At 44.7% G+C, this 27,010-nt stretch overlaps 1 protein-coding gene across 18 annotated transcripts in view; it reads right to left on the bottom strand.

The window, feature by feature from the left end:
- The window catches only part of DNM1 (dynamin 1), a 121,820-nt gene that overhangs the window by 47,438 nt on the left and 47,372 nt on the right, over positions 1 to 27,010 (bottom strand). For 13 of the 18 annotated variants that reach the window (XM_056538721.1, XM_056538708.1, XM_056538710.1 and 10 more), the window contains exons 3-10: positions 23,021 to 23,170; positions 21,214 to 21,417; positions 21,030 to 21,128; positions 20,746 to 20,906; positions 18,586 to 18,728; positions 16,590 to 16,725; positions 15,460 to 15,527; positions 13,920 to 14,058 (exon numbers count right to left, since the gene is read on the bottom strand). In XM_056538721.1, coding sequence (XP_056394696.1) covers positions 13,920 to 14,058; positions 15,460 to 15,527; positions 16,590 to 16,725; positions 18,586 to 18,728; positions 20,746 to 20,906; positions 21,030 to 21,128; positions 21,214 to 21,417; positions 23,021 to 23,170 — 1,100 coding nt within the window. Of the gene's footprint in view, positions 1 to 11,434; positions 11,574 to 13,919; positions 14,059 to 15,459; positions 15,528 to 16,589; positions 16,726 to 18,585; positions 18,729 to 20,745; positions 20,907 to 21,029; positions 21,129 to 21,213; positions 21,418 to 23,020; positions 23,171 to 27,010 lie in introns of all 18 variants that reach the window. The other 5 variants (XM_056538709.1, XM_056538713.1, XM_056538715.1 and 2 more) reach the window with 1 other exon arrangement.

Here is a 27,010-nt window from a genome sequence, read left to right as displayed (position 1 = left end):
AGGAACTTCCTAGGGTCAGGTATGAAGACATCAAACAAAAAGTGCTGTGCCCTTCTATACATGGTGCTGCCATCCTGCACCCTTAGTGGGGTCTATTTTGATGCCCCCTCCTCTGTGTTATCCTCCGGCCTTCACTAAGCTTGGACAGTCCCTTGTTTCCTTTACTTCTAGGGGACATATTACGGGTATTCCCACTTCCTGTACCATAAATAACACTTTGAATTACATCCCAATGGGTAAAGACAACAATGCCCGGTAATAACACTTCTATTAATGTATTCCTTTGTATTATTTTTGGAATATCTCATATATGTTTTTTAAGATTTCCTGCCCCTGCTCACATATCACCATGGCTTCCTGTTTCCTAAAGGGGAAGCCAAGACACACACAACTGGATTCCAAGTTATTAAGGAAATCCCAAGATTTTATATAAAGGGGTTATCCAGGAATTTATATATATATATATATATATATATATATATATATATATATATAATTAACTGGCTCCAGAATGTTAAACAGATTTGTAAATGACTTCTATTAAAAAAATCTTAATCCTTTCAGTACTTATGAGCTGATGAAGTTGAGTTGTTCTTTTCTGTCTAAGTGCTCTCTGATGACACATGTCTCGGGAACCGCCCAGTTTAGAAGCAAATCCCCATAGCAAACCTCTTCTACTCTGTGCAGTTCCCGAGACAAGCAGAGATGTCAGCAGAGAGCACTGTTGCCAGACAGAAAACAACAACTCAATTTCAGCAGCTGATAATTATTGAAAGGATTAAGATTTTTTAATAGAAGTAAATGACAAATCTGTTTAACTTTCTGGAGCCAGTTGATATAAAATAAAAAAAAGTTTTTTCCTGGAATACCCCTTTAAGGGATAATACAAGGTTTTTTGACATGTTTATGATTCTAGTGGTGATCCTTAGCTCCAAATTACTCGTGCCGGACTGTCATCAATGATCAATGTGCAGCTCATCTCATATAAATGTCTAAAAATGACTGCTGTAAAGCATCGCAAAAAATATTACATTTCCATTCATTGATCAAAAAAAGAAAGTAATGCCATTTAACTCAATCTAGTATTTTTTAGAAGGTTCTATTGAGATTTAAAGGGGTACTCCGCTGCTCAGCGTTTAGAACAAACTATTCTAAACGCCGGAGCTGGCAGCTCGTGACGTCATAGACCCGCCCCCTCATGATGTCACACCCCGCCCCCTCAATGCAAGTCTATGGGAGGGGGCGTGACGACTGTCACGCCCCCTCCCATAGACTTGCATTGAGGGGGCGGGGTGTGACTTCATGAGGGGGCTATGACGCCACGAGCTTCCAGCGCAGGCTCCAGCACTCGGAACAGTTTGTTCCAAATGCTGAGAAGCAGAATACCCCTTTAACTAAGTAGAACCCCAAATTGGCCATAATTTGTGACTCTGTTATAGGTTCCAGTATACCCTGCTGTGGTCCCACTTGGTCACTGTGCAGCTGAAGCAACTCTGCGAAAAGGGGTACATACAGTGAGACCACCCCAATGGTCATCACTATTCCCCTATATAATGGATAGTGGGAACCACAGGTGTTCCCCCTTCATAGGCTTTGAGAAGAGAAGGGAACTGGTCCAATGATGTCACTCTTCTGTCCTATAAGTTTAAAGGAATGGGAAAGGTGAGGTAATATGGACTAGTAAAACAATGGGCCAAGTCTAAACATCTTCAGATTTTCGAGTAAAGGAGACAATCTCTACCCATTCTCCGTATGTTTTCTATATGGCCTGACTATAGGATGGATCCTCGAATAATATCTTCAGGACTTGAAGAACAATGGGCCAAGTCTAGACACGAGTCTTCAGGTAGTTTAATAAAGGAGATCATGGCCTCTATCCATTCATTGTATGGATTCCATAAGGCCTGAATACAGGATGGAACCTTGAATTCTATATTTAGGTCGTGAAGAACCAAGTCTAGACATGAGTCTAGTTAAAGGGGTACTCCATTGGAAAACGTGTTTTTTTCAATCAACTGGTGCCAGAAAGTTAAACAGATTTGTAAATTACTTCTATTAAAAAATCTTAATCCTTCTAGTACTTATCAGCTGCTGTATGATCCACAGTGCTCTCTGCTGACACCTCTGTCCAAATCAGGAACTGTCCAGAGCAGGATAGGTTTTCTATGGGGATTTGCTCCTACTCTGGACAGTTCCTAAAATGGAAAGAAAGAAAGAATAGGATGCGCTCCCTTGTGTGATACCGGAGTATAAATGGTAACGCTCAGTGTGAACATGCGCTTACCAGATATAGTTGCACTCCATCCAAGTACAACTATGGGAAAACATACGGTATGTTGAGGACTCGGCAGCAGCTCTGCTTCACACCGTCACAGATACATTACGAGGAATTCCTCCAAAAGGGCAGAGATCATGAAGGCGCTGGAGACCAGGTAAAAGGCAAATTTTCTTTATTTCCACAATGCAACACATTTTGCGGAAGTTCCGCTTCATCAGGCAACATGCCTGATGAAGCGGAACTTCCGCGAAACGCGTTGCATTGTGGGAATAAAGAAAATCTGCCTTTTACCTGGTCTCCAGCGACATCATGATCTCTGCCCTTTTGGAGGAATTCCTCGTATTGTATCAGTTCCTAAAATGGACAGAGGTGTCAGCAGAGAGCACTGTGGTCAGACAGAAAGGAACTTCCTGTGGATCATACAGCAGCTGATAAGTACTGGAAGGATTAAGATTTTTTTTAGTAGAAGTAATTTACAAATCTGTAACTTTCTGGCTACAGTTGATTTAAAAAATAATAATAATATTAATGTTTTCCAGTGGAATACTCCTTTAAGGAGATCATGCTCTCTATCTTTTCTCTGTATGTTTTCCATATGGCCTGACTATAGGATGGATCCATGAATCATATCATCAGAACTTGAAGAACAATGGGCCAAATCTAGACATGAGTCTCCAGATCAGTTAGTGAAGGAGATCATGGTCTCTATCCATTCTTTCAATGGTTCCATAAGGTCTGAATACAGAATGGAGCCTTGCATGATATCTTTAGGACTTGATTCCTAAATGGCATTTCTTTCCACAGAAAAGATTCATTAGAAAAAAAACATTGCATGCAGAGAAGATCATAAAGACCAGCACCACAACCACAATCTACACACCACAACCACAATCTACGCACCACAACCACAAACTACACACTACAACCACAATCTACGCACCACAACCACAATCTACACACCACAACCACAATCTACACACCACAACCACAATCTACGCACCACGACAACAATCTACGCACCACAACCACAATCTACACACCACAACCACAATCTAGGCACCACAACCACAATCTACACACCACAACCACAATCTACGCACCACGACAACAATCTACACACCACAACCACAATCTACGCACCACAACCACAATCTACGCACCACAACCACAATCTACGCACCACAATCTACACACAACAACCACAATCTACGCACCACAACCACAATCTACACACCACAACCACAATCTACGCACCACAACCACAATCTACGCACCACAATCTACACACCACAACAACAATCTACACACCACAACCACAATCTACGCACCACAATCTACACACCACGACAACAATCTACACACCACAACCACAATCTACGCACCACAACAACAATCTACACACCACAACCACAATCTAAGCACCACAACCACAACCTACACACCACAATCTACACACCACAATAACACCACAGACATTGACACATATCAGAATGGAATATATAGATTTTTCAGGGGCAGGCACCATAACATCTATCATCTCCTGCAGGTGAATAATTAGAGTTCATTGGGCCCTATAGAAAATTTAGATAAGTCCCTCTACCTAAAGATAGAAAAGGAACTAAAACAGAGGCATAACTAGCAACAACTAAAAGTAGGGATTATAGCGCAATTTATGTGAAAACCCACATACTAGTGCTGAATAGCAGAAAGCCAACTTGTTTCTCTATAAAAAGGTACAGTGGCCTTGTAGTGGGACCCTCAATCAACCATGTGTGTGGTGCAGCAGAATCCCATAAAAAACAATGGGACTCTGCTGCAACAGAAATTTCGAGCTGAATATTTTCTGCCGGATTCTGCTCGGAAATTCTGCCATCTGAACCTAAAACTGTACAGGGTACAGAATTTCTGTATGTTTCATTCCACAGTGAAATAGTACATTGTGGACAGTAGGACAATATCAGGGGTAGATTGCAAAATGATAGAGTTGTCTGAGCCTGCCCCTGCAAAGTCGAAAAAAGTGGAGCCACCGTGAGCATGAACCAGATCACCAGCATGCTTCATCCACCAAGTGCACACAGTCTCTCTTCTCCCTATAAAGACTATTTCCCTAAGACAGTACGAGAGAATGACCTACAAAGAACCACAGCCCCGACCAATCACATACATATACTACTTCATCCTGTTTGGAGCCAGAGAGGTCTGTGGCATTCTGGGATGTTCTTTAAATAAGATATAATCCAAAATTTCAAAAACATATCTGCTTTCTTACAAAAACAGCGCCGAACCTGTCCTCAGGCTGTGTGTAGTAGTACAACTTGGCAATACCGCTCACAATGTGAGGACAAAAGTGACGCCATTTGTACAATAAAGTATTTCGTCTGTCTACTTCCTTAAAGGGGTACTCCGGTGAAAACCTTTTTTTTTTCTTAAATCAACTGGTGCCAGAAAGTTAAACAGATTTGTAAATTACTTCTATTAAAAAAAAATATATATATGGGGACAGTATAGGGGCCTACAACTATATACGGGGGCCGTATAGGGGCCTAAAACTATATATGGGTGCAGAATATGCACCTTCAACTACATATATGGGCAGTATAGGGGCTTTCAACTATATATGGGGGCAGTATAGGGGCCTTCAACTATATATGGGGGCAGTATAGGGGCCTTCAACTATATGGGGTAGTATAGGGGCCTTCAACTATATATGGGGGCCTACAACTATATATGGGGGTAGTATAGGGGCCTTCAACTACATATATGGGTAGTATAGGGGCCTACAACTATATATGGGGGCCTACAACTATATATGGGGGCAGTATAGGGGCCTACAACTATATATAGGGGCAGTATAGGGGCCTACAACTATATAAGGGGGCCGTATGGGGGCCTACAACTATATATAGGGGCAGTATAGGGACCTACAACTATATAAGGGGGCAGTATGGGGGGCCTACAACTATATATAGGGGCAGTATGGGGGCCTACAACTATATACGGGGCAGTATGGGGGCCTACAACTATATATGGGGGAGTATAGGGGCCTACAACTATATATGGGGGCAGTATAGGGGTCTACAACTATATATGGTGGCAGAATAGGGGCCTTCAACTACATATATGGGCAGTATAGGGCCCTACAACTATATATGGGGGCAGTATAGGGGCCTACGACTATATATAGGGGCAGTATAGGGGCCTACAACTATATATGGGGGCAGAATAGGGGCCTTCAACTATATATGGGGCAGTATAGGGGCCTACAACTATATATGGTGGCAGAATAGGGGCCTTCAACTACATATATGGGCAGTATAGGGGCCTACAACTATATATGGGGGCAGTATAGGGGCCTACAACTATATATAGGGGCAGTATAGGGGCCTACAACTATATATGGGGGCAGAATAGGGGCCTTCAACTATATATGGGCAGTATAGGGGCCTACAACTATATATGGGGCAGTATAGGGGCCTACAACTATATATGGGGGCAGTATAGGGGCCTACAACTATATATAGGGGCAGTATAGGGGCCTATAACTATATATGGGGGCAGAATAGGGGCCTTCAACTATATATGGGGCAGTATAGGGGCCTACAACTATATATGGTGGCAGAATAGGGGCCTTCAACTACATATATGGGCAGTATATGGACCTACAACTATACATGGGGCAGTATAGGGACCTACAACTATATATGGGGAAGTATAGGGGCCTACAACTATATATGGGGCAGTATAGGGACCTACAACTATATATGGGGGCAGTATAGGGGCCTACAACTATATATAGGGGCAGTATAGGGGCCTATAACTATATATGGGGGCAGAATAGGGGCCTTCAACTATATATGGGGCAGTATAGGGGCCTACAACTATATATGGTGGCAGAATAGGGGCCTTCAACTACATATATGGGCAGTATATGGACCTACAACTATACATGGGGCAGTATAGGGACCTACAACTATATATGGGGAAGTATAGGGGCCTACAACTATACATAGGGCAGTATAGGGACCTACAACTATATATGGGGAAGTATAGGGGCCTACAACTATATATGGGGAAGTATAGGGGCCTTCAACTATATATATATGGGCAAAGGAGAAGAAGGCGTCCAGCACTCGGCGGTAAAAACGACTGCTTTATTCTTTGTCAGTAGGACACAAACACTGCGGCATGGACAAAGGTGACGCGTTTCAGCGGAACATGTTTTTTGTATGACTAAGGCGGACATGTTCCGCTGAAACGCGTCACCTTTGTCCATGCCGCAGTGTTTGTGTCCTACTGACAAAGAATAAAGCAGTCGTTTTTACCGCATGCCGAGTGCTGGACGCCTTCTTCTCTCTTACGTGTTGGTCCACACGTGTCCGAGACACAGCGGTTTAGGTGGTGAGCTGGACTTGCTCTCTCTTCTCCATATATATGGGCAGTATAGAGGCCTAACTCTCCCAGCCATGGACGCAACAGTGTTTCGGGGGCAGACCCCCTTAGTCATGCGTACCAGGTGTGGGTGATTAATTCACACGTTAAAATATTCTTAGAAACGCATGAAATTACAATATATAATATACAATATAAACGTGAACGGTTAAGTTAGGAATTATAAATAACATTTAAAGCTGCATATTTCATTCAGCCCCATCGGGACCAAACTGTTAAGCTCACTAATCCAATAGCACTCTCGCTGCAAGAGACGCTTTTGGTTTAAACTTTCGATAATTGCCTCCGGAACCCGTTCAAGGATTAACCATTTTAAATCTGTTACAGAATGTCTAGCGTCGCGAAAATGTTACGCAGCAGTATTCTCTCTATACGATGTCGTAGTATCAGTATATGATTTAAAACATTTTTTTATCACTGATTTGTGTTCTACTAATCTAGTTTTAATGGGACGGGATGTCTGGCCAACATAGACCAGTCGGTGCGGACATTTGAAGGGGTACTCCACTGCTCAGCATTTTGAACAAACTGTTTAGAATGCAGGAGTCGGTGCCGGCAGCTTGTGACTTCCTAGCCCCGCCCCCTCATTATGTCACCCCACCCCCTCAATGCAAGTCTATGGGAGGGGGCGTGACAGCCGTCACGCCCCCTCCCATAGACTTGCATTGAGGGGGTGGGGCGTGACATAATGAGGGGGTGGGGCTACGATGTCACAAGCTGCCGGCTCCAGCTTTCGGAACAGTTTGTTCCAAACGCTGAGCAGTGGAGTACCCCTTTAAGCATGTAAACTACGTTACTAGCAGAAAAAGTATAGAAACATTTTATAGGGATTCTGTAACTTCTAGACGGATGACAGATGTAATCTCCTCTGATGATGTTGGTACATTGGTTATAATTCAGACACGGGAATGTGCCTTTACGTTTTGCGGACTGATCTTCTTAGAGGACACATCACTACGAATCAATTTATCTCCAATAGATTGGCCTTTTTATAATTTTTTTTTAATAAATAAACATGGGATTCTCTTTAAATAAAATACCACATTTTTTATCTGCTCTAAGAATATGCCAATGATGTAGTATAACTCGTTTTATTATGTCTGCTCTCTTATCGTAATAACCTGTATAAGAAATACGGTTATTCTGTTGTTGTTTTTTCATATCACAATTAGATTTATTCAAAAGATTGCTTTTGTGGCATTTTACTTACTTTTTCTCATTCAAGGGTAGAGAAGGAGCCTATAACTATATATGGAGCAGTATAGGGGTCTACAACTATATATGGGGTAGTATAAGGGCCTACAATTATATATGGGGGCAGTATAAGGGCCTACAACTATATATGGGGGCACTATATGGGTCTATAACTATATATGGGGCAGTATAAGGGCCTACAACTATATATGGGGGCACTATAGGGGTCTATAACTATATATGGGGCAGTATATGGGCCTACAACTATATACGGGGCAGTATAAGGGCCTACAACTATATATGGGGTAGTATATGGGCCTACAACTATATATGGGGGCAGTATAGGGATCTATTACTATATATGGGGGCAGTATAGGGATCTATTACTATATATGGGGGCAGTATAGGGGTCTACAACTATATATGGGGTAGTATATGGGCCTACAACTATATATGGGGGCAGTATAGGGATCTATTACTATATATGGGGGCAGTATAGGGGTATACAACTATATATGGGGCAGTATAAGGGCCTACAACTATATATGGGGTAGTATATGGGCCTACAACTATATATGGGGGCAGTATAGGGATCTATTACTATATATGGGGGCAGTATAGGGGTCTACAACTATATATGGGGCAGTATACGGGTCTACAAATATATATGGGGTAGTATAGGGGCCTACAACTATATATGGGGGCAGTATAGGGATCTATAACTATATATGGGGTAGTGTAGGGGCCTACAACTATATATGGGGACAGTATATGGGCCTACAACTATATATGGGGCAGTATAGGGGTCTACAACTATATACAGGGCAGTATAAGGGCCTACAACTATATATGAGGCAGTATAGGGGCCTAAAACTATATATGGGGTAGAATATGGGCCTACAACGATATAAGGGGGCAGTATAAGGGCCTACAACTATACATGGGCCAGTATAAGGGCCTACAACTATATATGGGGCAGTATAGGGGCCTACAACTATATATGGGGCAGTATACGGGCATACAACTATATATGGGCCAGTATAAGGGCCTACAACTATATATGGGGCAGTATAGGGGCCTACAACTATATATGGGGCAGTATACGAGCCTACAACTATATATAGGGACAATATAGGGGCCTACAACTATATATGGGGGCAGTATAAGGGCCTACAACTATATATGGGGGCAGTATAAGGGCCTACAACTATATATGTGGGCAGTATAGGGGCCTACAACTATATATGGGGTAATATAGGGGCCTACAACTATATATGGGGTAGTATAAGGGCCTACAACTATATATGGGGTAGTATAAGGGCCTACAACTATATATGGGGGCAGTATAGGGGCCTACAACTATATATGTGGGCAGTATAGGGGCCTACAACTATATATGGGGCAGTATAGGGGCCTACAACTATATATGTGGGCAGTATAGGGGCCTACAACTATATATGGGGGCAGTATAGGGATCTATTACTATATATGGGGGCAGTATAGGGGTCTACAACTATATATGGGGCAGTATACGGGTCTACAAATATATATGGGGTAGTATAGGGGCCTACAACTATATATGGGGGCAGTATAGGGATCTATAACTATATATGGGGTAGTGTAGGGGCCTACAACTATATATGGGGACAGTATATGGGCCTACAACTATATATGGGGCAGTATAGGGGTCTACAACTATATACAGGGCAGTATAAGGGCCTACAACTATATATGAGGCAGTATAGGGGCCTAAAACTATATATGGGGTAGAATATGGGCCTACAACGATATAAGGGGGCAGTATAAGGGCCTACAACTATACATGGGCCAGTATAAGGGCCTACAACTATATATGGGGCAGTATAGGGGCCTACAACTATATATGGGGCAGTATACGGGCATACAACTATATATGGGCCAGTATAAGGGCCTACAACTATATATGGGGCAGTATAGGGGCCTACAACTATATATGGGGCAGTATACGAGCCTACAACTATATATAGGGACAATATAGGGGCCTACAACTATATATGGGGGCAGTATAAGGGCCTACAACTATATATGGGGGCAGTATAAGGGCCTACAACTATATATGTGGGCAGTATAGGGGCCTACAACTATATATGGGGTAATATAGGGGCCTACAACTATATATGGGGTAGTATAAGGGCCTACAACTATATATGGGGTAGTATAAGGGCCTACAACTATATATGGGGGCAGTATAGGGGCCTACAACTATATATGTGGGCAGTATAGGGGCCTACAACTATATATGTGGGCAGTATAGGGGCCTACAACTATATATGGGGTAATATAGGGGCCTACAACTATATATGGGGGCAGTATAAGGGCCTACAACTATATACGGGGGCTTACAGGAGGAAAATGTAAAAAAAAAAGGATAAAATAATCATGACATTTTTACCATTCTGTGTTGTTCTTTTAGGTTTCTTTGTATTATTTTTTGTTATTATTTCTTTTTTTCTATTCTTGCACTTCAGGTGGCTGTTGTCTACCACAGTTAATACGACATGGATTTTGCAACTGACAATATTGCTTTTCTTTTTTTATAAAATACTAAATTCATGTGAAAACATTAATGGGAAATATGTTCCCATTATATAGTCCAGTCGGCAGCGGGAATGATCTTATTAAGTATTGAATATCTCTGTGTTCAGCGTGAGAATCAATCATTTATTTTTTATGTTCCATTAGCGATCAGGTTCTGTACCCTGTGGTCGGCATATCTGAAAGCTGAAAGGGCATAACTACTACTCCCAGCATGGGTATTCTACTTTTGTAACAGCAGGAGGCACCCTGGTTGGGAAACACTGCCCTAGTAAAACCATATGAAACAAGACTGGCCTTAAGTGTGAACTCAACTGGGGCCATAAAGTTATACAGGTTTGTAAGATTACTTCTATATAAAAATCTTAATCCTTCCAGTACTTATCAGCTACTGTATGCTCCAGAGGAAGTTGTGTAGCTCTTTCCAGTCTAACCACAGTGCTCTCTGCTGACACCACTATCCGTGTCAGGAACTGTCCAGAGCAGGAGAGGTTTGCTATGAGGATTTGCTCCTGCTCTGAACAGTTCCTGAGACGAACAGAGGTGTCAGCAGAGAGCACTGGGGTCAGACTGGAAAGAATTACACAACTTCCTCTGGAGCATACAGCAGCTGATAAGTACTGTAAGGGTTAAGATTTTTATATAGAAGTAATTTACAAATCTGTATAGCTTTCTGATTCCAGTTGACTTGAAAACATTTTTTTTCCTCCGGAGTACCCCTTTAACCTGTAAAACCCTCTGCCCCCTTTAACCCCTATACCTCCAGATACATGTCCATGTATGAATGACTGATCAGTGATGGACATGTTTGGAGCCTATGGTTGTTGGACAGACTGACCTCTCTGGTCTAATCAGGATCTATGATGCCCGCTCACCACATACTGATGAACACATATACGTCAGCCTGAAGGAGCCCCCCTTTTTTGTTTAGTTTTTTACCTTTTCGCTACACTTTCGGATGGTGGAGGTCAGCTCACTCACTACCATATCCACACACTTCAGACTCGGCTCCTTCAACTTCTGCACCTGCTTTTTCACAATGGCTTCAAAAGCGAGGTCAGGCGTGAAGAGTCCAGTCCTGTGCGATCCGAGGTGAACCCCAAAAGTTGGGGGGGTGGGTGGGGGGTGCAGGACATACATTGAGACAAGAGGGGGCAGAGAGGAAGTGGAGAAGAGCGCAATGAGGCAAGAGACAGGCAGTATGAGAAGAGACGGGAGTCAAATAGAGAGACACGGGTGGGGGGGGGGGGGAGAAAAACACAGAGAAATACATGAGGCAAAATGAATGGCGCTGCTTAGGAATGGGCGCTAGCCGGGGACCGACAGCAATGAAAAGGGGTGTAGGGTAAAAGGAGTTTGCAATGGGATGTATGTCATTACAGGCACAATGGTGGGCTTCCCCTCCATTCCGATGGCCATCATTCCATTATAATGGGAACCATTCGTATTTCCATAGCGTTTGTCGATTTGGGGTGATATATTGTGCCTATAATAGCATTAGGGGGAAAATTTATGAAAACTTGTGCAGAGGAGAAGGGGTGCAGTTGCCCATAGCAACCAATCAGATGGCTTCTTGGTTTCCCATAGCAACCAATCAGAGGACTTTTTTAAAATGAAAGAAGCAATTTCATTGGTTGTTATGGGTAACTGCTCCACTTGTGCTCTGCACAGGTTTTGATAAATCTGGTTAATTAAAGCCTAACCCTTCAGAGTCATAGGGTCATACACTGGGGATGGGTAATAAGGCAGATCTGTCCCTCTTTTTATGTATTTATTTATTTTTTGAATAGGACGCAGGGACTATGCCAAAATGGTAACATTAGTAACCCTAAGAGAACGCATTATATTCCCTCTTTCGACCCTCAAATACGATCAGCTGCCGAAGTTCTGTGTAGGTCATTAGAAAAAAAAATGTCCGCCATTGTGTTGTGTGCAAAAACCAGTTTGACCGCGATGCGGCTTAGTTGACATGTTCATTTATATCCGCATGATGGCCCAAACCGTGGACGCGGCGCATGGCCTCAGGCCGTTGTTCACACGGCGGAGCTTCAGAGCGGAAAAATTCTGCTCGGAAATTCCTTTGCAGCACAGTCCCATTGTTTTCAATTTCACTGGGATTCTGCTGCACCGTGCACAGAGGATTCCAAACTTCGCCAAAAGAATTACCATGTCAGTTCTTTCGGCAAAATCCACTCAGAAATGCACTGCCGTCTATGGAGACGGCGCATTACCGAGCGGTCCTAGTTTCGGCTTGTTCTATCGGTGCCAGCTATTTGCAGACCTACCGTAAAGATTCCGCCGTGTAAACATGGTCTTAGGCATTAAAGGGGTACTCCAATGCTGCAGCATTCAGAACATTTAGTTCCGAATGCTGGGTGTGGGCTGTGGGGGTCGTGACGTTACAGCCGCACCCCCTTGTGACGTCACGCCACTCCCACTCATTGCAAGTCTATGGGAGGGGGATTGACAGCCGAACATTGAAGCAGTGGAGTACCCCTTTAAGGGGTCAACTGATTCTTATTGGTGAAGGAGGCGCTGCAACATCAGAGGAGGACAAAGAGACAGGAGAGCTTAGAAGATAAGATAGAAAGGGGGATAGAAGAATATATATAAAGTAATGACAAGGAATGGAAGGATCTGGTAGAGCAGTGGTCTCCAACCTGCGGACCTCCAGATGTTGCAAAACTACAACTCCCAGCATGCACGGGGGGGAGTTGTAGTTTTGCAACATCTGGAGGTCCGCAGGTTGTAGACCACTGTGGTAGAGGTAAAGAAAGACTCTACCTTGGCTATGCTACTATTGCCCTACATCATTGGTCTCCAAACTGCGCATCTGTTGCAAAACTACAACCCCCAGCATGCCCGGACAGCCAATGGCTGTCCGGGCATGCTGGGAGTTGTAGTTTTGCCACACTCAATTAAGAGACCGTGCACCTACAGAGCTGTTCTTAGCTATAATTCTAAAACATAGTCTGCTTTTTTATCCCCAGAAACAGCGCCACTATTGGGCCGTATCTGGTATTGCAACTCAAGTTTTATTTACTAGAATGTTGATGAGACACAATACCATTCAGAGCCCTAGGGTGGCGCTGTTTCTGGAAAACAAACAAACCCTTTTTTTTAATTTGTTGTTCCAATCATAGACTAGACTATACCGAGACTCTCAATGCACACGTATTCTCACACACTCTCACCATACCGGTGGCTCTACGGCTCCTTTTATGATGCATGCACAAGGCCAAAAAGGAGGCTATAGTTCAAGGAGCATGCTCAGTTGACGCGACTCAGACGGTCAGAATGCAGAGAGCTCTTGCTTTCTGATTGGCTGCGTCCTCAGATCATGCTTTTGGGGTTGTTATGTCACATATATTTATATATATAAAGGAACCGCGGCCACGCCGGGCTCCCGATCCAGAAGGGTTACCTTCTTGGTGCACTGTCTAACCGTACTGATAAGCTCGGAAATGACCATGTCGACGCATTTCATGGACGGCTCTTTGATCTTCTTCACTTGCTTCTTGACGATGGTTTCAAAGGCCATGTCAGGTGTGAAGAGCCCAGTTCTAAACACCCGACAAAAAGTGAGGCGGGTGATATAGAGAATATACAGCGTTACCCACCAGTCACTGCAATGCCAATAAGGGTTAACAATCTGGCTAATAAGGCAATGCTACTGGTAGCCACAAGGCAGCTTGACTACAGGTAGGATCCTGAGATGGGTCAAATCCTGATTATTGTGTGGGGAATCATTTTGGATCCTGATTAAATCAGGTCAAGTCATAGGATGGATTCAGCTGATGCAGAACCTCTTTAAAAAAATCATAAACATCTGCAACAGCTGGGGTGTGTATTATGATGTTCTGAAGCATTGTGGGTGACTGTTATGGTGTTCTGCAGTAGCTAAGGTGTGTATTCTGATGTTCTGCAGCAGCTGAGGTGTGTATTCTGATGTTCTGCAGCAGCTGAGGTGTGTATTAAGGTTCTGCAGCAATGAAGGTGCGTTCTGCAGCAGCAGAGAAGCATAGTATGATGTTCTGCAATGGCTAAGGTGTTCTGCAATGGCGAAGGTGTATTCTTATGTTCTGCAGCAGCTGAAGTGTGTATTATGAAGTTCTGCAGCCTTGGAGGCTTGTATTATGTTATTCTGCAGCAGCTGGTGTGTGTATTATGAGGTTCTGCAGCAGCTGATGTGTGTATTATGAAGTTCTGCAGCAGCACAGGTGTGTATTATGAGGTTCTACAGGAGCTGAGGTGTGTATTATGAAGTTCTGCAGTAGCACAGGTGTGTATTTTGTTATTCTGCAGCAGCACAGTTGTGTATTATGTTGTTCTGCAGCAGCTCAGGTGTGTATTATGTTGGTCTGCAGCAGCTCAGGTGTGTATTATGTTGTTCTGCAGCAGCTCAGGTGTGTATTATGTTGTTCTGCAGCAGCTCAGGTGTGTATTATGTTGTTCTGCAGCAGCTCAGGTGTGTATTATGTTGTTCTGCAGCAGCTCAGGTGTGTATTATGTTGTTCTGCAGCAGCTCAGGTGTGTATTATGTTGTTCTGCAGCAGCTCAGGTGTGTATTATGTTGTTCTGCAGCAGCTCAGGTGTGTATTATGTTGTTCTGCAGCAGCTCAGGTGTGTATTATGACAGACTTATGGAGGAAAACATAAGCAGGGCCTAAGTGTTGCCGCTCATCTCTGTATATGTGAAGTTTATACAAGTATTACTCCATTTTGTATAATGTGTACAATTACCACATGACTGAGGGAAGACTTAGCTTTACGCATCTGCCTTATTCTCCCAGAGGCTGCGCCTACGATTCTAAGAAGGGTGAGGCATCACAAGCTAAAGGGACACTTACAGGTATCAGTGGGGTGGGTGAAAATAAGGTCCTATATGGGGAGGGGGCTACAGAGCGAAGCGCAATAGGGCTAATACACATGCCAACTCAAGCCATTCTACATGCTATACGTGCCTTATGCCATGGATGTTCTTGATGGCGTAGCTGATCTCCCTTCTCAGGTCCTTCTCATCAAACTCCATCTGTATTCAAGAGAATGCTTATTAGTTGTGTACATCAGTGGTTCCCAACCTCTTTTTGCCACAGTTCCCCTTCACAGCTCATTTTGAAAACTTTCACCCCACCCCCATATTAGTGACATGTTTGTAATTAATATAGTTGCTGTTATTTCATATTTATATGCTTTTTTAACTTCCTATCCTCTTCCCAGGCCCCCTGTGTTATTTTTTTTTATTCACTATTAAGCCTAAACCACCATTCATTTTTATCCAGGCCAAGACTTGGAGGCCTACTACTATATGGGGGCTTACAACTATATGACAACTATATGGGCACAGAGGGGGGTCTACTACTGTATGGGAGAAATGTTGGGGCTGCCTACTACTATATGGGACTTACTACTCTATGGGGGATACAGTAGTATGTCCCATATAGTAGTAGGCAGCCCCATATTTCTCCCATACAGTAGTAGACCCCCCTCTGTGCCCTCATATAGTTGTAAGTCCCCATATAGTAGTAGGCCTCCACATAGAAGTGGACAGCCATCATTTAGTAGTAGGAAGCCCCCATTCAGTAGTAGGCCCCATACCGTAGTAGGTAGTCCCCATATTGCCCCCATACAGTAGTAGACTTCCCTCTGTTCCCCCTATAGTAGTAGGCCCCCATAAAATAGTAGGCATCTTCATAGTAGTAGGTAGCCCCCATACAGTAGTAGGCCCCATATAGTAGTAGGCAACCCTCATATTACCCCCATATAGTAGTAGACCCCCCCCCTTTGTGCCCCTATATAGTTGTATGCCCCTATATAGTAGTAGGCCTCCAAATAGAAGTGGACAGCCCTCATTTAGTAGTAGGCCCCATATAGTTGTAGGCAGCCCCCATATTGCCCGCATACAGTAGTAGACTTTCCTCTGTTCCCTCATATAGTAGTAGGCCCCCCCATATAGTAGTAGGCCTTCTCATAGTAGTAGGCAGCCCCCATAAAGCAGTAGGCCTATATAGTAGTAGGCAACCCCCATATTACCCCCTTACAGTAGTAGACCTGTGGAGAAAAAACATCCAACAACCATAGCTGGTGTACTTACCTTCACCAACTCAAAAGGAAAACGTTCATGGAAGATTCGATTAATTCTTGCACCACCAGAAAGCTCGTAAGTGTCGATCTGATCCCCGGAGCCTTCAATGCGTTTCTCAAAGTCCACAGAAAACTGTTGCACCATTCTAAAAAGAACAATAAAGGCAATAAAGGACACTTTACATTGAGCCTAACACAGTGTTTCCCAACCAGGGTGCCTCCAGCTGTTGCAAAACTACAAGTCCCAGCATGCCCGAACAGCCAACGGCTGTTCGGGCATGCTGAAAGTTGTAGTTTAGCAACAGCTGGAGGCATCCTGGTTGGGAAACACTGACCTAACATATAAGATTGTCAACTACAGTAGACTCAGCCTGGCGTATGACTTCTGGCCTACAATACGCACTGTATTGGTGGATCCAGATTAGGACATGAATTATTTTATATGGAAAACCATTGTACACTTATACAGCTATGGTTGCACTCAGCGTAATGGTACTTTTATATAGCACATCCATGCAATAGTGCAAAAATTGCTATTGCTGGCCCAGAGAGTCAAAGAGGCGTGGCTACTGCACTGCTGGGTGGTGCTTTCTGCCTGCTTTCTGTATGATGGACTCTCCAAGCCCTGGCGAAATCCCACATAGGTGAGGGTTTTAGAGACTCACCGTATGTGCACTAGAGATCCCCGGCTGTCCATCATACAGGGAAAAGGCAGGCAAAGTGAGTGGGGAGAGGCGTAACAGCCCTGGGCACAGTACAGCCCATCTTAGTGCCAAGCCGCTCCTCCCTGACTCTTCAGACCAGCAATAAAATGCATTTTTTGCACTATTGCAGCCACGGATGTGCTGTATACAAATACCAATGCAATGTAAGCAGTTGCCTATGCTATTTCTAAGTGGCAGATTCCCTTTAACCGTGTATTAGGCTGGGTTCACATTAGCGTTTTTCATTTCCATTCCTCAGATCCATTCATTTCTATGGGCGTTCAGGGTCCGTTCTGCAGAATGGACCCTGAAACAGGTCAGAACCTAACGGACACTGCCGGGTTCTGACAGACCCCATTCTCTTAAATCGGTGATCCATCGGGGATCTGGTAGTTTACAGGAAAATGCACAATTTATTTCTCCGCAATGTGAACAAGGCCTTAGTTTTAAAGGGGTATTCCGGCCATAGGCATCTTATCCCCTATACGAAGGATAGGGGATAAGATGTCTGATCGCGGGGGGGGCCCCAGCAGTGAGCCCCCCACGATCAGACATCTTATCCCCTATCCTTCTCCATGCAGCACTCGCATTCTATTCTGGGCTTCTGCTCCAGTCTCAGAAGCCTCTGTGACGCTCCCTAGTGACATCTTGCCAAGCCCCCTCTATTCATGTCTATGGGATGGGGTGTGGTGGTCATCACACCCCCTCCCATAGACATGAATGGAGGGGCCGTGGCGTCCCTAGGGGGCGTGGCATGATGTGTCACTTCTCCAGTGACGGAAACACAGAGGTCCCCGAGACTGGAGCGGAAGCCCGGCAAGAATGCGGGTGCTGCACAGAGATCGCTTTGGGTCCCAGCGACGGGCCCCCTGCAATCTTTTGGATAGGGGATAAGATGTCTACGGCCGGAATACCCCTTTAACATCTGTTATAATCCCTTATTGCAACTGAGCATGCTTAGAAAAGAAGTGAGGCCAGATCACTTCACCTTAAGCGTAAATAGTTTTAAAAAAAGGGTTAAAAAAACAAACATTAACGGATAGAAACAGATGTATATAGGATATAAACTGATGTCAATGGTTCGTTATTTTAATAGTCCTTTCCAAGAAATAATTTCATATAACGGAACGTAGGCATCTGTTAGCATGCATTGAGAATTAGGTCAATAAGATGACAATATTGGATCTGGAGTATGGTGTGAACATAGCCATACTCCAGCATAAATTTTGAAAATGGTGAATTGTCTTTTCTCAGTAGGCACAGGGTAGCCTGCCGAGGATGTCCACGTTAGACAGAACTCACTGGAGAAGAGCCTTGGTTTTACGAGCTGGGTCATCTGGACGGAAATTCTTGTACTCATCCACTTCCTTCTCAATGGAGAGAAGTTGGCCCTGCAGCCTGTTGCGCAGCGCTGGCAGAGTGTCCCGGATGTGATTGGTCAATTGCTATTAATAAAAGGTAAAAAAGAGGGAAAAAAAGTTGATAATAGTAATAACCTCAACCTCACCACCTCAAAGCGAATGTTTACACAGGAAATTACCTATTGTTTAAATCTTCATTTTATTTAAACAAAAAGGTTTTATGTTATATATTATTTTCCAGAATTATTTTATGCTTTTTATTTTTATTTTATTTTAATTTCCCATGTTACTATTCATACTATTTAATCCTGAAATTTAGCAGTTTTCATTCTGGCCTCTAGACCTAATAATAAACTGAAAGCTTCTGTTCTGTACAGAGTGTTAACCTTGTTATCACATGTGGGATTATAATGAAAGGTGGCAAATCTATATAGATAACACAGGATCTGTCACTCACAATAGGTGATGGTTGCAGCTCACCTTCTCCTCCTTCCTGAACACTGACCTCTGCACAGGTCCCAGAGCGTATCTAGAAAATTTCCCCAACTATGTCAATGTGTCTATTGTCTCCTAGTCCATGAGGCTGCTGTAAAGTATCTCTCTAAATGAGGTCACCAGAGCAGAACAGAATCTTAAGCAATATGGCTTCCCCCATAATAAAGTACAAAAAAAATTTGATAAAAAAAATATTTAAATTAGAAAATAGAAAATTAAATTAGAAAAAGAACATGTAATGTCCGTATATCTGTATTTAGTATTTTCCGCTTTGGGTCCTGTTCAGACATTGTTTATGTCTGAACAGTTTCTGTGTTAATTCTCTCTGGGATAGGAAGAGTTAACCTTCTTGACTTTAGCACTGGGAGGGTATATAAGACCTCTTCAGGTGCTGTTCTGGGCTGGTGAATAGACCTATATTCTGGCCATGTTGGCTTGATGTTCACTATGTCTGTCTGAGCACATGTATCCTGAGTTTTAACAATTGTTATCTGTCCTGTTTATATATATATATATATATATATATATATATATATATATATATATATATATATATATATATATATAACCAAAGAATTACATTACATCTTAATTACATTACAGCTGTATAGCTTTTCATGTTCTATCTATATACTCATGTATACTCATGTTTTATCTATATCTTTGTGCTAGCAGTGTGCTGCTGTATTCTCCTGTTGCTGTATATTTAGCCCAGCAGCCTGCACCTGTAAGCCAGGTCTATATTATAGTTTGGAATCAATAGTGCTGGCCAACCTATTCTTTGGTTGTATTACACATACGGGTGAGTGGCTACCTCCATGTTGGCTCTTGCACCCCACCCACCTCTATTAGGTGTATATAAGGTGCCTTGGATGTTTCAGATCTTGCAATGCCTGCTGAGCTGTTCACACAGAGGCATATTCATAGTGTAGGGTCTGTCCCAGAATGAGGTCACCTTACCGTGGTGGGACGGTCCAAGCTATTTGGCCGCCAAATTTGCAAGCTAAGTACCTCATAATTTCATATTTTCATTCATTGCATTACAGCTGGATAGCTTTTCATGTTCTATCTATATAGTCATGTATACTCATGTTTTATCTATATCGTTGTGCTAGCAGTGTGCTGCTGTATTCTCCTGTTGTCACACTCTGCATGATCTACTTTGGGATTTGCAAGGGACTATATTGCTAGTAGTGCCAGCTCTTCATTCAGCAATATTGATTATCTATTTGGCTTTAGTATTGATGTCCCCCCATGCTTGGAGTGGGGTGTCTAGTGTGTTCCTTGTTCTGAGTCCAGTGAGAACAGTGCTCTTGATTTCCTGATCCGTGTTTTGAAATTCAGTTAACCTGTTCATCCCCTGCATCTCCTGGTTTTGTCTGCTGTAAACTTATCCTCATATCTAGTCTTGTCCACATTATCAAGAAGGCATGGAGCGTGGTTTATAGGGACAGCTTTAGGGCTCACTAGATGGCTCCCAATGCCCCTTTACACATCCAAACTCATATACCCTGATATCTGCCAGTGGGGAGTCAGAAGGCACTTCTGTATAGGATCTACAGCACTCGCTCATTCAATTCATCTTGTTTGCACTCCTTGTATTTACCTGATTGAGAGTTTTCTGTAAGTAGGGGGTCCCCATGCGTTCAGCAAGATGTCGGTAAGATGGGTGGGACAAGAAGAACTTCCTTTCAGCACTTAAAGCAGCTTGGATATCCTTCTTGCCATCTATGTCCTTCTGACTTCTGTTTACCACTCCAATGTAACCTGTGAAAGAAATAATCTATGAGATGTGGTGATGGGATGGACAAATAAAGCCGGGTCTATGACTGAAGACCAAAAATAGGGGGGGAAAGTTGTGGCCTGTGACCATGACAGATGGTTCCTCACCTCTTCGCAAGGGTAATAATTTATTTTCCAAAATATCTCTAGCATCAGTCCCTTCATCCATCAGATCTAGTTTGGTTATGACACCTATTGTGCGCTGCCCTGCAAAGGAAACGAGACACGTCTTATAGATTGTATAGGCCGACGGTTGAGCGAAAAAAGGCATGAAACGGTTCGCTGGACCTACCTTGGGGATCCACTTCTTTGGCGATTTTCAAGGCATCAGAGTTTGCCAGATCAGAGTTAGCAGGCGATACGGCAAGAATGAGGCAGTTCTCCTTGGTAACAAACTGCATGAGCATTTCACGGATCTGAGCCTCAATATCCACAGGTTGGTCACCTACTGGGACTTTGGTCATACCCGGGAGGTCGACAAGGGTCAGGTTAAGCACTAAGAGTAAAACATAAAAAGAATATAGCTTGTAAGCTAAAAAGACCTGGACTTACAGGTGGGTCAAATGGAAAGAATTAAAAACATGGAATGTGTTCACCATCCACTACCATCACTATCTAAGGTTAGGTTCACACTACAGAATTTCCTCCTGCAATTCCACTTTGAAATTGCAGGCAGAAATTCTGCTTACTAAAATGTATAGTATAGTGAATGGGTTTTTGTTCACAAATTCACACTTTGGAATTTGTGAAGCTCGTTCTTCAGGCAGAAATAATCGCGGAACACATTGCAGTCTATTGAAGACTGCAGGGTCCGCGCGGTCCTAGCGCCGACTGATTCAGTCGGTCCTGGTCGAGCTCGGAATCTCTGGGTGGAAATTTTCTGCAGGGAGATTCCGCAGTGTGAACCTAGCCTAAGGCTAGGTTCACAGTACGGAATTTCCGCCTGCAATTCCCCTTTGAAATTGCAGGCAGAAATTCCGCTTGCTAAAATGTATAGTGTAGTGAATGGGTTTTCGTTTACAAATTCACACTTTGGAATTTGTGAAGCGGAATTTGTGAACGGAAAATCCGCTTGGAAATTTCCCCCTGAAGAATGGCGTTGCTCATTCTTCAGGCGGAAATACTGACGGAACACACTGCAGTCTATTGGAGACTGCAGTGTCCGCACGGTACTAGCGCCGACTGATTCAGTCGGCGCTGGCCGCACTCAGAATCTCCGGGCGGAAATTTTCGGTCCAGAGATTCCATAGAGATTCCGTAGTACGCTCACCCTATGTAATTAGCACAGAATTCCACAAGCAGGAATTCAGAAGTGTGAATGGGAGTGTGGAATCCCATAGAAATTTATGGGCTTTAATTTGAGGCAGAATATCGTAGGCAGAAATTCAGAAGTGTGAATGGGAGTGCGGAGTGGGCTTTAATTTAAGGCGGAATTCCGCAAGCGGAAATTCTGCCGTCTGAGTAGACCCTAAGGGTATGCTCACGCTACGTAATTAGCACGGAATTCTGCGGTGTGAATTGCTTACATTAGTGTTAATGGGTCTTCCGCGGACCCGTTCCCACTGCGGAATTTCAGCCGCTGAAATTGATCCGCACAAAGAAAGAACATGTTCATTTTTTGCGCGGAAGTCCGCGAGCACTGCATAGCCGTCAATGGTGACGGCGCAGTGCCACCCGATCCTACTGCCGAAGTATTTTGGCGGTGGCCGCCAGATGGAATCTCCGCTCGTGGAATTCTGCGAGCGGAGATTCAGGCCAAAATTCGTAGTGTGAACATACCCTTACAGTCTTTTAGTAGAAGACTTGAAACTTGGCCTTGCTCCTCCTTAGTAACACTTCATGGAGAGGGGCTGCCATATTGGGGGGTGACACTGGTTTGAGTGAAGATGAATGTGACCAAGTTGGGCTAGGTCTTTCCCACTACATGGTTTCCAAACTCTAACAGTGTTACACCCATCATAGATGCATGTATGCTTTATGTGGCCTTGTCCACCTCATTTCCATAATCCGCTAAAGAACCACGACAGTCCTCATATCTCAGGATATATGGAGGTTCCTTACCATCTATATCTGTTGGCGCTTTCATGGAAACCACTTACCATTTGGAGAATATACCCGAAGGTTTATTGGCACAGGAGAGATGCCCTTGTTAGTCCCGGTGACTCTGTCAGTTTCCGCCTCAATTTCCAACCGGATCTCTTCAAAGTCCGTGAACTTTTTCCCCTTACAGTGCAAAAACTCCCCATATTCTGTAACACAGACACATAACACGTGAATACACAAAAAAAAGGCGTTTGAAAAACAGTATTGAAAATCTGACAAACCTAAAACCTACAAAATGGAAAAAAAAACAGACAAAACACAGTAGCTGAATACAGCTTTGTGAGTAAATGGAGAACCCGTAATATAAATAAGGATACGTACAAGGTAGGTAATACAGATAAGTAGTAATATTCCTAAAATGTTCAGATAACTTTCCTAAATTTGTCTTTATAGAAGTCGGAGCTCAATTTGGAGGTTACTGAAGCAGGAGGGGGACATTTATCATTGTTTGCTTTGGTAAGAAAGTTCTGAAGTAATTTTTTATATATATTTTTTTGCTTTAGTTTTGCTTATGTGCTACATATTTATCCTTAACATAAGCAAAACTAAAAAGTTGCAGCTCTGAAAAGGCCTCTGAAAAATGAAAGCAGCGATCTGATTGGTTGCTATGGGCAACTCAGCAACTTTTCCTTTGGACAGATTTTGATAAATCTCCCCCCCTAAATACCTTGATAAATGTCTCCCGGATATAATATCTTATGGTCAGAACTTCAAATGTGATTCCTCATACAAGAGACATAATGGGGGACATTTATCAAATCCTGTCCAGAAGAAAAATTGCTGAGTTGCCCATAGCAACCAATCAGATCGCTTCTTTCATTTTGAAATGCAAAATGAAAGCAGCGATCTGATTGGTAGCTATGGGCAACTCAGCAACTTTTCCTCTGGACAGGTTTTGATAAATTTCCCCCAACATGACAAAATATGAATGACTGGGGCCATGTAGGATGCCAAAATATCTTTAAATTGACACCAGTACGAAGGCCCAAACCATTAAAGGGGTATTCCAGCAAAAAAAACCTTTTTTTTTTTTAACCTCCTGAGCGGTATTCCCGAGCGTGACTCGGGGTTAATTTTCCCTGCCAGGATCGGTAACCCCGAGACACGCTCGGGGTAGAATTACAGAGTTCCCGGCCGGTGCATTGCCGTGGAATGAGATTTGCCATAGAATGAGATGGTCCGCCTCCATCACATCCTATTGGCTCTCTCTTGTCACGTGACATATTTAAACGTCACGCATCGATGCGCACAGCAGTGTCAGTTTGGCTATCACAGGGAGAGGATCTCCTCACCCTGTGATAGCTGAAGCTGTACGGAGCTCTCATGGCCTCTGTGGCCCGACAGAAGTTCACACATGTACGCAGCTCATACGGCTGCCTCATATACATTTACTGTTGATGCACAGCGCTATCAGGATCCCCACGCCCGCAGCTGTACTCCCCATCCCCCGCATCTCTACTCCCCGTCCCCGCATCTCTACTCCCCGTCCCCGCATCTCTACTCCCCGTCCCCCGCAGCTCTACTCCCCGTCCCCCGCAGCTCTACTCCCCGTCCCCCGCAGCTCTACTCCCCGTCCCCCGCAGCTCTACTCCCCGTCCCCCGCAGCTCTACTCCCCGTCCCCCGCAGCTCTACTCCCCGTCCCCCGCAGCTCTACTCCCCGTCCCTCCGTAGCTCTACTCCCCGTCCCTCCGTAGCTCTACTCCCCGTCCCCCGCAGCTCTACTCCCCGTCCCTCCGTAGCTCTACTCCCCGTCCCTCCGTAGCTCTACTCCCCGTCCCGTTAACGCTCAGGGAGCGGGGAACAGAAAGTAGAGCATCGGGCGCAGGTTAAGTTATTTGCGTAGTGATGCGCATGCGCAGTACTACTTTACCTGCGCCCGATGCTCTACTTTCTGTTCCCCGCTCCCTGAGCTTTAACGGGACAGGGAATACAGCTGCGGGGGGCGGAGGACGGGGAGTAGAGCTGCGGGCGTGGGGCGCTCGCGGGGACGCACACTGATGACAGCGCCATCGGGCGTAGGAATCCCCATAGCGCTGTGGATCGCTCCCTGAGCGTTCACAGGGGACGGGGAGTAGAGCTGCGGGGGACGGGGAGTAGAGCTGCGGGGGACGGGGAGTAGAGCTGCGGGGGACGGGGAGTAGAGCTGCGGGGGACGGGGAGTAGAGCTGCGGGGGACGGGGAGTAGAGCTGCGGGGACGGGGAGTAGAGATGCGGGGGACGGGGAGTAGAGATGCGGGGGACGGGGAGTAGAGATGCGGGGGACGGGGAGTAGAGATGCGGGGGACGGGGAGTAGAGATGCGGGGGACGGGGAGTACAGCTGCGGGCGTGGGGATCCCGATAGCGCTGTGGATCAACAGTAAATGTATATGAGGCAGCCGTATGAGCTGCGTACATGTGTGAACTTCTGTCGGGCCACAGAGGCCATGAGAGCTCCGTACAGCTTCAGCTATCACAGGGTGAGGAGATCCTCTCCCTGTGATAGCCAAACTGACACTACTGTGCGCATCGATGCGTGACGTTTAAATATGTCACGTGACAAGAGAGAGCCAATAGGATGTGATGGAGGCGGACCATCTCATTCTATGGCAAATCTCATTCCACGGCAATGCACCGGGCTGCACGATATATCGCAAAAGCAATGCAATATAGCGATGCGGCCCCCGGGAAAACATGCGATTATCTGCTCTGGTCGGCTCCCGTTGCGGGGCCGGCCAGAGCAGGTAAAGAAAAATACTAAAAGTCAGTGTTTCCCTACCATGGGGCCTCCAGCTGTTGCAAAACTACAACTCTCAGCATGCCCGAACAGCCAAAGGCTGTCCGGGCATGCTGGGAGTAGTAGTTTCACAACAGCTGGAGGTACCCTGTCAGAAAAACACTGAGCTAAATGTAAAAGGAAAAAGTAGTAAAATAAAAAAACCTTTTGCTCACCTAATCCCGGTCCCTGAAGATGTCGTTCCCCTCCGTGCACTCTGGTCCCTGCTCTATTCATCTTACAGGACCTTTCACTTTTCAGCCAATCACAGGCCGCAGTGGTGTAAAGCCTGTGATTGGCTGAAGGGGAAAGGGCTTGTTCTGCAGCAAATACACTAGGTTTGAAATCTGCCCGGCAAACCCAGTGTATCCTGCTGCAGAACAAGGTGAGAAGGGGGGAATGTGACAGAGGGGGGGGGGGGGATGTGACAAGGGGGGGGGGGGGAATGTGACCATGAAGGGGGGGGGGGGAATGTGACAGAGGGGGGGGATGTGACAAGGGGGGGGGGGGAATGTGACATGAAGGGGGGGGAATGTGACATGAAGGAGGGGGGAATGTGACATGAAGGGGGGGGGATGTGACAAGGGGGGGAATGTGACATGAAGGGGGGGGAATGTGACAGGGGGGGAATGTGACAAGGGGGGGAATGTGACAAGGGGGGGAATGTGACAAGGGGGGGAATGTGACAAGGGGGGAAGAATGTGACAAGGAGGGGGGAGAATGTGACGGGGGGATGTGACAAGGGAAAGGGAATGTGATGGGGGGAGATGTGAAATGGGCGGGGGGGGGGGGGGGAGATGTGAAACTCAGTGCAAAAAATTGTACCGCTTTTGGTACAAATTTCCAGAAAGCATAATACGCCAGGGAGGTTAAGATCAACTGGCTCCAGAAAGTTAAACAGATTTGTAAATTACTTCTATAAAAAAAAATCTTCATTCTTCCTGTACTTATTAGCTGCTGAATACTACAGTGGAAATTATTTTCCATTTGAAACACAGAGCTGTCTGCTGACATCATGAGCACAGTGCTCTCTGCTGACATCTCTGTCCATTTTAGGAACTGTCCAGAGTAAAAGGAAACATATGCTGTTCTGGACAGTTCCTAAAATGGACAGAGATGTCAGCAGAGAGCACTGTGCTCATGATGTCAGCAGACAGTTCTGTGTTTCAAAAAGAAAATAATTTCCGCTGTAGTATTCAGCAGCTAATTGTCACGATGCCGGCTGGCAGGAG

The sequence above is a fragment of the Hyla sarda genome, chromosome 9 (genome assembly GCF_029499605.1).
Source record: "Hyla sarda isolate aHylSar1 chromosome 9, aHylSar1.hap1, whole genome shotgun sequence".
In the NCBI taxonomy this organism is placed as follows: Eukaryota; Metazoa; Chordata; class Amphibia; order Anura; family Hylidae; genus Hyla; species Hyla sarda.
The sequence above is the reverse complement of the archived record's forward strand: the minus strand, read 5'-3'. Positions and strand labels throughout refer to the sequence as shown.